This window comes from Vigna radiata, chromosome 8 (assembly GCF_000741045.1).
Source record: "Vigna radiata var. radiata cultivar VC1973A chromosome 8, Vradiata_ver6, whole genome shotgun sequence".
Lineage (NCBI taxonomy): Eukaryota > Viridiplantae > Streptophyta > Magnoliopsida > Fabales > Fabaceae > Vigna > Vigna radiata.
In genome coordinates, this window is record NC_028358.1 from 3,353,953 (window position 1) to 3,365,163 (window position 11,211).

Genomic DNA, 11,211 nt, shown 5'->3' on the forward strand with positions numbered 1-11,211 from the left:
ATTGTTAAATTAAAGTGAAATAGAAGGGAAGTAGATATAAAATACATTAATGAAATTAAAGTGATTTTTTGTTGTTCATTAATTATTTATGATTGGACAAAGTAGGAAGAATTAATAAGGGTTTTGTAATTTAGAAAGCTGTCATGTCATGCATGACATATAACATTTGTAACGGCACAATAATTTAAGGAGAGATTGATCTCTGAAATTTGCTATAAACAAGCATGTCTGTCTGTCTGTTTCTGCATGTCGTTTTTTTCTATTGAATAATGATTTCTGTCGATTAAGGATTGTGTTCTAATTTTGAAGATCCATACAATAAGTGCCAGTTGCCGCGCCACGTCGTGGTTCTTACTGAAATCATTCACACTTTTTTAACTCTTTTCATTCACTTGCTGCCTTCCTTCACGTTTTCTCTCGATACCTCTGTCACACGCTCTGTCTCTTTCGCTTCCATATCGCACCCAATCTGCACCAGACATTTTCTTCTTCTTTTTCTCTTATTCTCTTATTCTCTTATTCTCTTATTGCCTTATTCTACTCTCAGATCATCATCACCGACGCATAACCATGGTTCAGAACGATAACATCAACAAGGAGAGAGACCTTGAGTTTCTGTTTGAGGACAACGACGACGATGCAGAACAGCAGCAGGACATTGAAGCGGACAAGTACCAAAGTAGCAGTGAAGAAGACAGTGATGTCGAGCCTCGCTCTTTCTCTTCTCACCAATGGCCTCAGAGTTACAAGTATATATATAATATACATATATATTATTAATTAATACTCTTCACTGTTCACTTCTTTTTGCTTCGATTTTTTAAGTTTTTCATTCGTTGTTTATTCTGTCATCAGAGTCAATCATGGTCAAGTTTTCGCTTTGAGTTCATGTTCTCTCACTTGCATGCTTTGGTTTCATTTCATCGTGTTGTAGTCTGTGTGAGTGAGAGTTTTAATGTTTTTTAAACATGAAGTTTGCATATGAGAATGATGTTAAACATGATCTGAAACTTGATCGATAGATCCAGCCATGATAGTTAAGATATGTGCTGGAGCTATGTATAATATAGTTCTGATCCGAGATTGCTTTATGTGTATACTTTAATTTAGTCTCATATTTTTATTAGTGTGAAATTTTCCACTAAGACCACTGAAAACGACAAACCAATATTTTTTTGAGTATTTAACATCGCTTATATTTAGGAATCCAACTTGATCTAGGAGCAAATGTGGTTTGTGTAATTTTCGTTTGAAGTTTTGATGTCGTACCTCTGTTTTTGGCTCCTTTTGTCGTGTCCGTTAATTTTAAAGGCTAATTTATATCACAATCTTTGCTCTGATTTTTATAACACTGCAGAGTTAGAGTTGTCATTTTCTAGCTTCTTCGATGTTCAGTTTTTATATTTTTTGCTGGCAAAACGATAAATCATAATACGGTGTGAAACCACATGTGTCCATGATCATGACCCATTTCTATGATCTCACTCATCTTCATTCGATAGATAACTAGATTTTAGAACTTTTTCTTGTAAATCGAGAGTGTGAAAATTAGCCGGGAGTGTATACAAGTGGTGATCTAGACCATAAAAGAGTTTTTCGTGGAGAATTCTTACATCAAATTTATAATAGTTAGTGATTTGACTTGCAATTTTCCGAGTGAGAACTGATTTGTATGGCATCAAATTTGTTTTAAATTGCTTTGGTAGTATTTGTTTTTCTGGTTTATAGTAACTTTAATGAGCTGAGCTCAGATATTGTCCTCTTATTGTTTTCACTCCATTTCTTTTCTTATGACAGAGAGACTACGGATTCTTACACAATAGCTGCTGCTCCAAATCTGGAGTCAGTTCTGCGAGGGCCGAGTTTTATATATTCTAGTTTTGACAATCGTTCTAAGAGTAGCTTAGACATTGATGGAAGGACACCTTTTCTATCTTCTNAAGGCATTAATCAATCAACTTGGTGGGAGAAAGCTTCAGTACAACGCCATTTTACTGGAGAATTACCCATTGGATATGGATGCAGCTTCACTCAGACAGTTTTCAATAGTACTGTGTTATTCCATAGCAATCTTTTTACTATGCATGCATGCAAAAAAATCTATTTCTACTTGCTCATTTTATGAGACATGTTGTATCTTGGTAGGCGTTAATGTGATGGCTGGAGTNGGCCTTCTATCTACACCATACACAGTGAATCAAGCTGGGTGGATCGGCATTGCAGTGATGCTCTTTTTTGCAGTTATTTGCTGTTATACAGCCACTCTTATGAGACACTGCTTTGAAAGCAGAGAAGGAATCACTACCTACCCAGATATAGGAGAAGCTGCATTTGGAAGATATGGCCGTATTGTTGTATCGGTGAGTTAATCTATTTCTCTACTTAAATCAATTACCTTTGATCTTTATATGTTTTAGGGTCCTCACAAAATGTACCGGAGCATGACTTCATTCTGTTTTTTAATCTAAATCTGAATCATAGTTGTAAGAGATTGCTGAGATATTATGTTTACTATATATGCTTACTTATTATGATATTTGTTGCAGATCATTTTGTACATTGAATTATATGTAAGTGCACTTCCTATTTCTTCTCTTTCCTTTGAAACACCTGCATTTTGTGCTCTGCACCACATGTACAATCTCTATTAATGGATGCAGTCATATTGTGTGGAGTTCATCACCTTGGAAGGAGACAACCTCAGTAGTCTGTTTCCTGGTACTTCCTTAAATCTGGGTATTTTCCAGTTAGACACTATGCATCTCTTTGGAGTTCTGACAGCACTTATTATTCTCCCAACTGTTTGGTTGAAGGATCTTCGCCTAATTTCTTATCTATCAGGTGTTCCAAAGTCCAAAAATATTCCTTTTTTGTCAAATTTTTCTTCTTAACATGTGCTTATTGGAACTTGTAATATGATCTGCAGCTGGAGGGGTTGTTGCAACAGTTTTGATTATTATCTGTGTGATTTTTGTTGGGACCACAGAAGGTGTTGGATTCCATCACACTGGTCAATTGGTAAAGTGGAATGGCATTCCATTTGCCATTGGTGTCTATGGATTTTGCTTTGCAGGACATTCGGTTTTCCCAAACATTTATCAGTCCATGGCTGACAAGAAACAGTTTACCAAAGCCCTCATAACATGGTACAATAATACCTAGTAACTTCTCTTTCACGGGCAAAACAAAACACAACATGTTTGATGTTTTTATTTTTCCTGATTCTTGGACTCGTTTCTTTGGGTACAGTTTTTCTTTGTGTGTTTTGATATACGGAAGCGTTGCAATCATGGGATTTCTCATGTTTGGTGATGGCACTTTGTCTCAGATAACATTGAATATGCCACCAGGTGCTATTGCTTCCAAAATTGCATTGTGGACAACGGTGAGTTTTTGAGAATTTTTTGGTCTCTTAGCACTACTTTTATTTTTGCAGTTTATTCTAGCTAGCAGCAACCTTTGACCCCCGAATTTCATGTTCTGTGATGTTCTTTCAGGTTATTAACCCATTCACTAAATATCCTTTATGCCAAAGCTATATAATTTATGAAAGATTGTTTATTGGTTTATGGTTTGTAAACTTCATTAGTCCTTTTTTAGTTTAGCCTTTTCCTTAACAGTAAACACATATGCTCTGTTGCTAAACCCACTGGCAAGGAGTTTAGAGGAGTTGCTGCCAGAGAGAATTTCAACTACATATTGGTGTTTCATTCTTCTTAGAACAGCCCTTGTTGCATCTACAGTTTGTGTTGCTTTTCTGGTTCCGTTTTTTGGTAAGCTTTAGATTTTACTATAGTTTGTGACCACCTAAGAAAATTATGTAACTTTAGCTTTATATCCATATACTCAATTTTTCACCCTTTCTGTCTGTTACATTTTGTTTTAAAACCACAATAAAGAAACTCAACCTCAGATGAAGTTTGTTTTTCATACATTTGAAACCAAAACTTTGTTAAACAACAATCAGAAGCTTTAATTTTTAGGGTTAAATATGTCTTTAGTCCCTATACTATGGAGCAATTTTGGTTTTAGTCCCTCTTTCAAACTAAGGTACAATTTAGTCCTTCAACTCTAGAAAACTCTGGTTTTAGTCCTTTTTACCAAATTTTTTAAATTTTATTTGTTATTTCAAACACGTTACAGTATAGCATTTGGATTGTTTACACTGTTTGACACATTTTTGCTTCAATATTAACTGAGAAACGCGTTTGAAACAGTAAATAAAGTTTAAAAAATTTGGTAAAAATGACTAAAACCAGAGTTTTCTAAAGTTGAAGGACTAAATTTTACCTTAGTTTGAAAGAGAGACTAAAATCAAAATCGTCCCAAAGTATAGGAACTAAAAACATGTTTAACCTTAATTTTTATTACTGGGTCAGGCCGTACAGGGATCAAACGACACTTTTTGTATTCTGTGGAAAGTAATTCTTCATACAAGTGCGTTTGGATTAGATTCAAAACTAATATTATCGTAATATATTTAATTTCAAAACTAATGATAACTTCATTGTAATTTCAGGACTTGTGATGGCTTTAATTGGTTCTCTCTTCAGTTTACTTGTGGTAAGAAATGCATTGACTATATCTCAGATCTTCAACAAGAGTTATGATATGTACAGAATCATTATATAACTTTCTATATTTTTATTTTAGTCTTAGTCCTTTCTACTTTGCCTTATTGTTATTCATTCGGTTCATGCAAGGAATTTGAATGAAACTGCTATCTAATTTGAACAATGACATTTCTTTCAGTCAGCGATAATGCCAACTTTATGTTTCCTGAAAATTATTGGGAAAAAAGCGACAAAGACACAGGTAACAGTTTGATTTTGTATGAATTTTTTGAGGAAAATCCTTCTTATACAGAAAACTGTAATCTCATAATATTTTTAACAAAAATTACATCCAATTATTTAAATTTTTTATAATGATTTATTGAGTTGAAGTGACAATTGAAGTAACAATTTTTTATTTTTATACACTTTCTTTTTACTTGTTCCTATTTTAGTGAATATCCATTCTTACTATTTTACTAACTTCCCTTTTGTTTTTTTTGGAATTAACAGGTTGCACTCAGTGTTGCAATTGCTGTACTTGGAATGATTTGTGCAGTTCTTGGAACATACTCCTCTGTGTTGAGTATTGCAGACAGTTACTGAGACATATTGTTGTCTTTATGCGCTTAGTGTTTCTGAATCCAACCTACATCTATCTGGATTACTGTGGAACAAGTTATTTTAACTTTAAAATAGATATTAAATATGTTGGTTTGTTTTAATTATATATTTTATATTTATAGTTAATATTATTGAAAAAATATATATTGATAAAATTATTAATTTTTAAAATATATAGCTGTATATTTTTAAATATAATTGTGTTTTGGGTACGAGGTTCAGGTCCTTTACTCAAAACACTCCAAATTGTCTTGAAGACCGGATGAGCTATTTAATGATCTTCCATCATTCTAGTTATGTTGTTTCTTCTTTCATTTTTGTTCAAGTCGTATAGGTGGTTGCCTAAATTGTAGTCTTTGCATGCTTAGTGTTTTCGAATCCAACCTACATCTATTTGGATTACTGTGGGGACAAATTATTTTAGCTTTAAAATAGATATTAAATATGTTGGTTTGTTTTAATTATATAATATTTATAGTTAATATTATTGAAAAAATATACATTAATAAAATTATTAATTTTTAAAATATTTAGTTATATATTTTTAAATATAATTGTGTTTCGGGTGGGTTGAGGTCCTTTACTCAAAACACTCCAAGCTGTCTTGAAAATCGGATGAGCTCCTTAATGGTACTCCATCATTCCAATTATGTTGTTTGTTCTCTCCTTTTTGTCCAAGTCGTGTGGGTGGGTGTTTATCAAAGGTACTCTGATGTTCAAGTCAGTAATATAATTGATTGGTTAATACAACAAGTGATGTATATAATGTGTATAATCCTTCTCAAGTCATACTGAGACTTTTATTTACAATAGTTGTGATGGACCTTTACTTTTCGTTGGTTTAATGACGACCAAAACACATCTTAATCCTCATTAGAGGCTTAATGAGTCATTGTCACTGATAATCTGACCATACTGTTAGGTCATACTGGGCGCCCTAGAAGAATTTTGTGCAAAGTAGTTCATCCTTAAAGGAGGAAGACTTGGGTGGACGACCTAGGTGGTCGGCTGAGTGATTGGCTTAGGTGAACGACTTGGGTGAACGACTTGTGTGGACGACTTAAGCGATCGACCTGAGTGATCGGCTTGGGTGGTGCTCGATCCCAAGGGAGACCATATGGTACAAAAGTACCCCAAGCCAAAGCATGATGTTATTCTACAAAGAGGTTGTGCACATGCCACTCCTGATAAGGATGGGCTCACCAGTTGGCTTTTTATCTTTGTTTCCTTTTTGTTTATTGATTAAGGTAAATGGTTGGAAGACTGAGACTCTTTTGGGGAAGATCCACGGTCACCGACCTTCGGTGAGGCCGACCGGGATCTCTTTTGTGAATATCCATAGTCATTGACCTTCGGAGTCCAGGATTCCTTTGGTGAAGATCCACGATCACCAACCTTCGGTGAGGCCGGGCAGGATTCCTTTGGTGAAGATCCACAGTCACTGACCTTCAATGAGGCCGGGTGGGATTCCTTGGGTGAAGATCCACAATCATTGACCTAGGGTGAGGTCGATTGGGATTCCTTTGGTGCAGATGCATAGTCACCGACCTTTGATAAGATCGGCCCAGATTCCTTTGGTCCATATCCACGTTCTCCGACCTTCGGTAAGGCCGGCCGAGATTCCTTTGGTGTAGATCCACGGTCACCGACCTTCGGTCATGTCGGTCGGGATTCGTTTGGTGAAGATCCACGGTCAGTGACCTTTAGTGAGGTTGAATGAGATTCCTTTGGTGAAGATCCATAATCACTGACCTTTAGTGAGGTCGGTCGGGTACTTGTAAAGCCATGGGTGGTCATGCAATTGAAGCCAAAGTAAGACCGAACACTTGAGGCCAATATTGGTTGGGTACTTGTAAGGCCAACAAAAGGCCGAACACTTTAGGCCAAGTGTGGCCCAGTACCTATATGGCCATGGGTGGCTGAGCAGTTGAGGCCAAGGTATGCCCGAACACCTAAAGCTAAGGTATGGTCGAACACTAAGTACCTGTGAGACTATGGGTGTCGAGTAGTTGAGCCCAAGGTAAGGCTGAACAGTTGAGGCCGAAAACTTTAGACCAAGTGTGGTCGAGTACGTGTGAGGCCATGTGTGGTAGAGCAGTTGAGGCTAAGGTAAGGCCGAACAATAGAGAACAAACACTTGAGACTGAACACTTTAGACCAAGTGTGATCGAGTACCTATGAGGTCATCAGTGGTCGAGCAATTGAGGTCAAGGTATGACCGAACACTTGAGGCCGAGTGCGACCGAGTACTTGTGAGGCCATGGGTGGCCGAGCAGTTGAGGACAAGGTAAGGCCGAACACTTGAGACCGAGAAGTGTTCGGCTGAGTACCTGTGAGGTCAAGGGTGACCGAGCAGTTGAGGCCAAAGTATGACCAAACATTTGAGGTCGAACGGTGACCAAATGTGGTCGAGTACTTGTGAGACCATGAGTGGCCGAGTAGTTGAGGCCTAGGTATGGCCGAACACTTGAGACCAAGTGTGGGCGAGTACTTGTGAGGCTAAGGTATGGTCAAACATTTGAGGCCAAGCGTGGTCGAGTGGTTCGAGTAAGTTGATGTTGAACATAAATAGTGAGGTTGAATGATTGGACAATTGAAGTCTTCCAAAGTACCACTCACTGGTTCCTTATGGCTACAATGAGGGATACTCTCTCGGCGTCACGGTGGACGCCAAAATGTTTTGGGTATGAGGTTGAAGTCCCTTACTCAAAGCACTTCAAACTGTCCTGAAGATAGATGGACTCTCTAATGGTCTTCCATCATCCAAGTTACGTTGTTCGCTCTCTTTCCTTCTTGTCCAAGTCGTGTGGGTTGTATCTATCAAAGGTACTCTAGTACTCAGTCAGTAATATAACTGATCAATTATCACAACAAGTGATGTATATAATGTGCATGATCATTCTTGAGTCATACTTGAGATCTTTATTTATAATAATTGTGATGGACCTTTACTCATTTATAATCTAACCATACTATTAGATTATATTGGCCATAATCTAGAGAAATGGGCATAACCTAAAAAGTAAGTGCAAAGCAATTCGTTCTTGAAAGAGGATAACTTAACTAATCGACCTGGATAAAGAAACTAAACAATTAACCTAAATGATCGACTTGAGTGATACTAAAAAAGACCTTAAGATAAAAAATACATTAAAATTAAGAACAAAACAATTTATATATATATATATATGGTTGAACAAATCATAATTTACAAATATATTATTACTAGTTGTACTTTCAGGATTTAATTTATCTAGCTACCTTTAAATTATTGATCCCAAAAAATGTTATGTATTTGGCGTCATGTCTTTTAATTTAATTGTTAGTGTTATTATTAACTTCAAGCAGAAATAAAGAAATTAATTTCTTAAAACTAGTTAGCCATACAAGATTTTCAATTTAAATTGATTCTTTTAAGGTTAATATATGTGTCTAATATAGTATATATATTAAAAACAATACATATTGCACTTGTTTTAATATTAATCAATGCAAATATAAATTGATTTTGCAAGAGACAAGCACAAAAAATATAACGATTATCATTCTTTTATATATATATATATATATATATATATATATATATATATATATATATATAATCAAACATATTATGCAAAAATATTATTTATAAATTTATCTAGCTGACCATAAACTTCCATTTAACTGGGGCATAATTATGAATTGATTGGCTCAAAAACTCTATGATCAATTATACATATGATAAATTGTAATAGTTTTTAACTAAATTATCCAATAAAAAAATAGCTAATATTTTTAAAATTATTTTTAAATCAACTCTAATAATTATATTCTAGTAATATATTTATAGTTGATTTAAAATTAATATTAGAAATATTAAAAATTAGGTTTAATGTTTCAATAAGTTCCTATTAATGAATATGTCAAATTGCAGGATGACAGTATAATTTTAACATAAGTGTCGTTAAAAACGTGTTTCAATTTTAACTTTTTAAATTTTAAATTAAAAAATTAAGTAAACTATAATTAAAGAAAGGGAAAAGTTGGATTTCTAATCTTACTTTCTGAATGCCTCATTTCTCTTTGCAACGAAATTGAAATGAAATGAAATTGAAGGAATTTAATTTTTAGGATTCATCCCTCAAGAGACACCACAGGGTGATGTAATGTAAATCGGAACTAGAACCTTTAGGGTTCCTACGACGTAATTTAGGGTTCCTACGAAGTAATTGAAGGTGGATAAAAGAACCACTTATGCAAATTGCTAGTGCAAAAATCAGCACCAATTTCCTTCATGTCAACATCAGTGCATCCAATGGAATGAGTAGCGTCAACAAAAACCTAATCCACCCCTTCCTCCCTGCAAATTTGAATCAACTCCTTGACAGAAATAACCACACACAACATGGAAGTCACATGATCAATCACCGTTAATCTAACCCTATTTCCGTTACTTTTTCCTCTCTCCAAGGCCTTCCTAAACTCAGAAACGATCTAGTCGTTGGAGTTAACAGGGAAAGGGAGGGGAACCTCAACAAGATTGCTTCCGGCGCGAGTGACGTACGCTTCCATGGATTTCTTGACGGCACCGTAAGCGTAGTGAAGCATGAGGACGACATCACCTTTTTGGAATCTTCCTTCGCGGAAGTTCCATGCAGTGTGCTGGAGGACGATGGCGGCATCAATGGTGGCATTGTCAATAATGGAGATCTCATCGACGTGGTCTGCGTTGACGAGGTCCTTAATTAAGGTTCGCGATTGGAGGATGCTAGTTTTGAGGTCATTGAAGTAGAAGTGGTCGGGCTGGCGAAGGTACCAGAGTTACCAGCGGTGCTGGGCGGCGAGGATGGAGGCAATGTTGTCAAACCCTAAAACTCAACTTTCCCAATTTCATTTCCATTTGCAACTGCAGAGAAGGGCTTTCCAACTAAAATAAGATTTTACAACTATGCCCTTTCATTAATTAAAAAAAGAAATTATACATGTTTTTAATGACACGTGTATTAAAATTAAGTTGTCACCATACCAAGCTACATACTCATTAACACCGTTTGTTAAATTTGACGGAAAGGATTTATTTTCATCAATTTAACAAAAATAAAGACCTAATTGAGACCCTAACAAAATCAGGAACCTATTTAAGATTTTGGACAAAAATAAGAACTTATTGAAACATTAAACCTAAAAATTACATGCAAATGTTAAATTTATTTTTTATTTTTAAATGACCGCGCTATTATTTTAAATTTAGTTATTTTATCACTTCATTGTTTTTGTCATTTTAAATTTTCTATTATTTTAGTTTATTTTTATAATATTTTAAATTAACTTTCACATAATATTATCACTTTCATATGTGAATATTTTTTAATAGAAAATTAAAAATATTTAAAAATAAAAAATAACAAAAAAACATGTGACACGTGATATATAATATTTACATGTCATTAATTATTTAAATGACATTATAAAAAACATTAATGGAAAAAATGAAAAATTAAAACTTGATTACAAAAAGGATTACATGAAAAGAATTGAATAAGAATAGAAAAAAAAAAACAGTATTCAAGCCACTATTTAATACATGATTGGCATGGACAAAAACTGGGCGTGCAGGAAGAAAATAACGGGTTCCGGAAGAAGCCCCGAATTCTTCTTCGTTTCCAGGTTAGAAAAAAAGGGTGTTCATCCTACACCTCCAACATATCATCTTACATCTCCAAATATTCCACTTTTAACTTTCTGACATCTCAATCTGCACCCTTTTCATTTTTTTCTCTTTCTTATTAAAAACATTGTGCACCTTTTTCATTTTTTTCTCTTTTTTATTAAAAACATTTTGCACCACCTTAATAATAATAGTCTAATTTAATTTAAAATTCAAATATTATTTAATATAATTTTATATTTTAATAATTATTAAAATATTGTTTATATTATAATAATGGTTATTTTAAAAAATTTAAAATAAAATAATAATAATAATCAATTTGATTTAATATATTCAAAATATAATAAATTATATTAAAATATTAAATTAAATTAAATATTT

At 34.3% G+C, this 11,211-nt stretch overlaps 1 protein-coding gene across 1 annotated transcript; it reads left to right on the forward strand.

The window, feature by feature from the left end:
* Positions 1-338: 338 nt before the first annotated feature.
* On the forward strand, positions 339-5,281 carry LOC106769607 (amino acid transporter AVT1A). Its single transcript, XM_014655291.2, has 12 exons — positions 339-749; positions 1,798-2,048; positions 2,146-2,360; positions 2,547-2,570; positions 2,661-2,841; positions 2,927-3,146; positions 3,250-3,385; positions 3,498-3,517; positions 3,628-3,773; positions 4,520-4,563; positions 4,753-4,815; positions 5,067-5,281. Exons 1-12 carry the CDS (start codon positions 571-573, stop codon positions 5,157-5,159), a joined length of 1,572 nt encoding a protein of 523 aa, XP_014510777.1. The 5' UTR covers positions 339-570; the 3' UTR covers positions 5,160-5,281.
* The last annotated feature ends 5,930 nt before the right edge of the window (positions 5,282-11,211 follow it).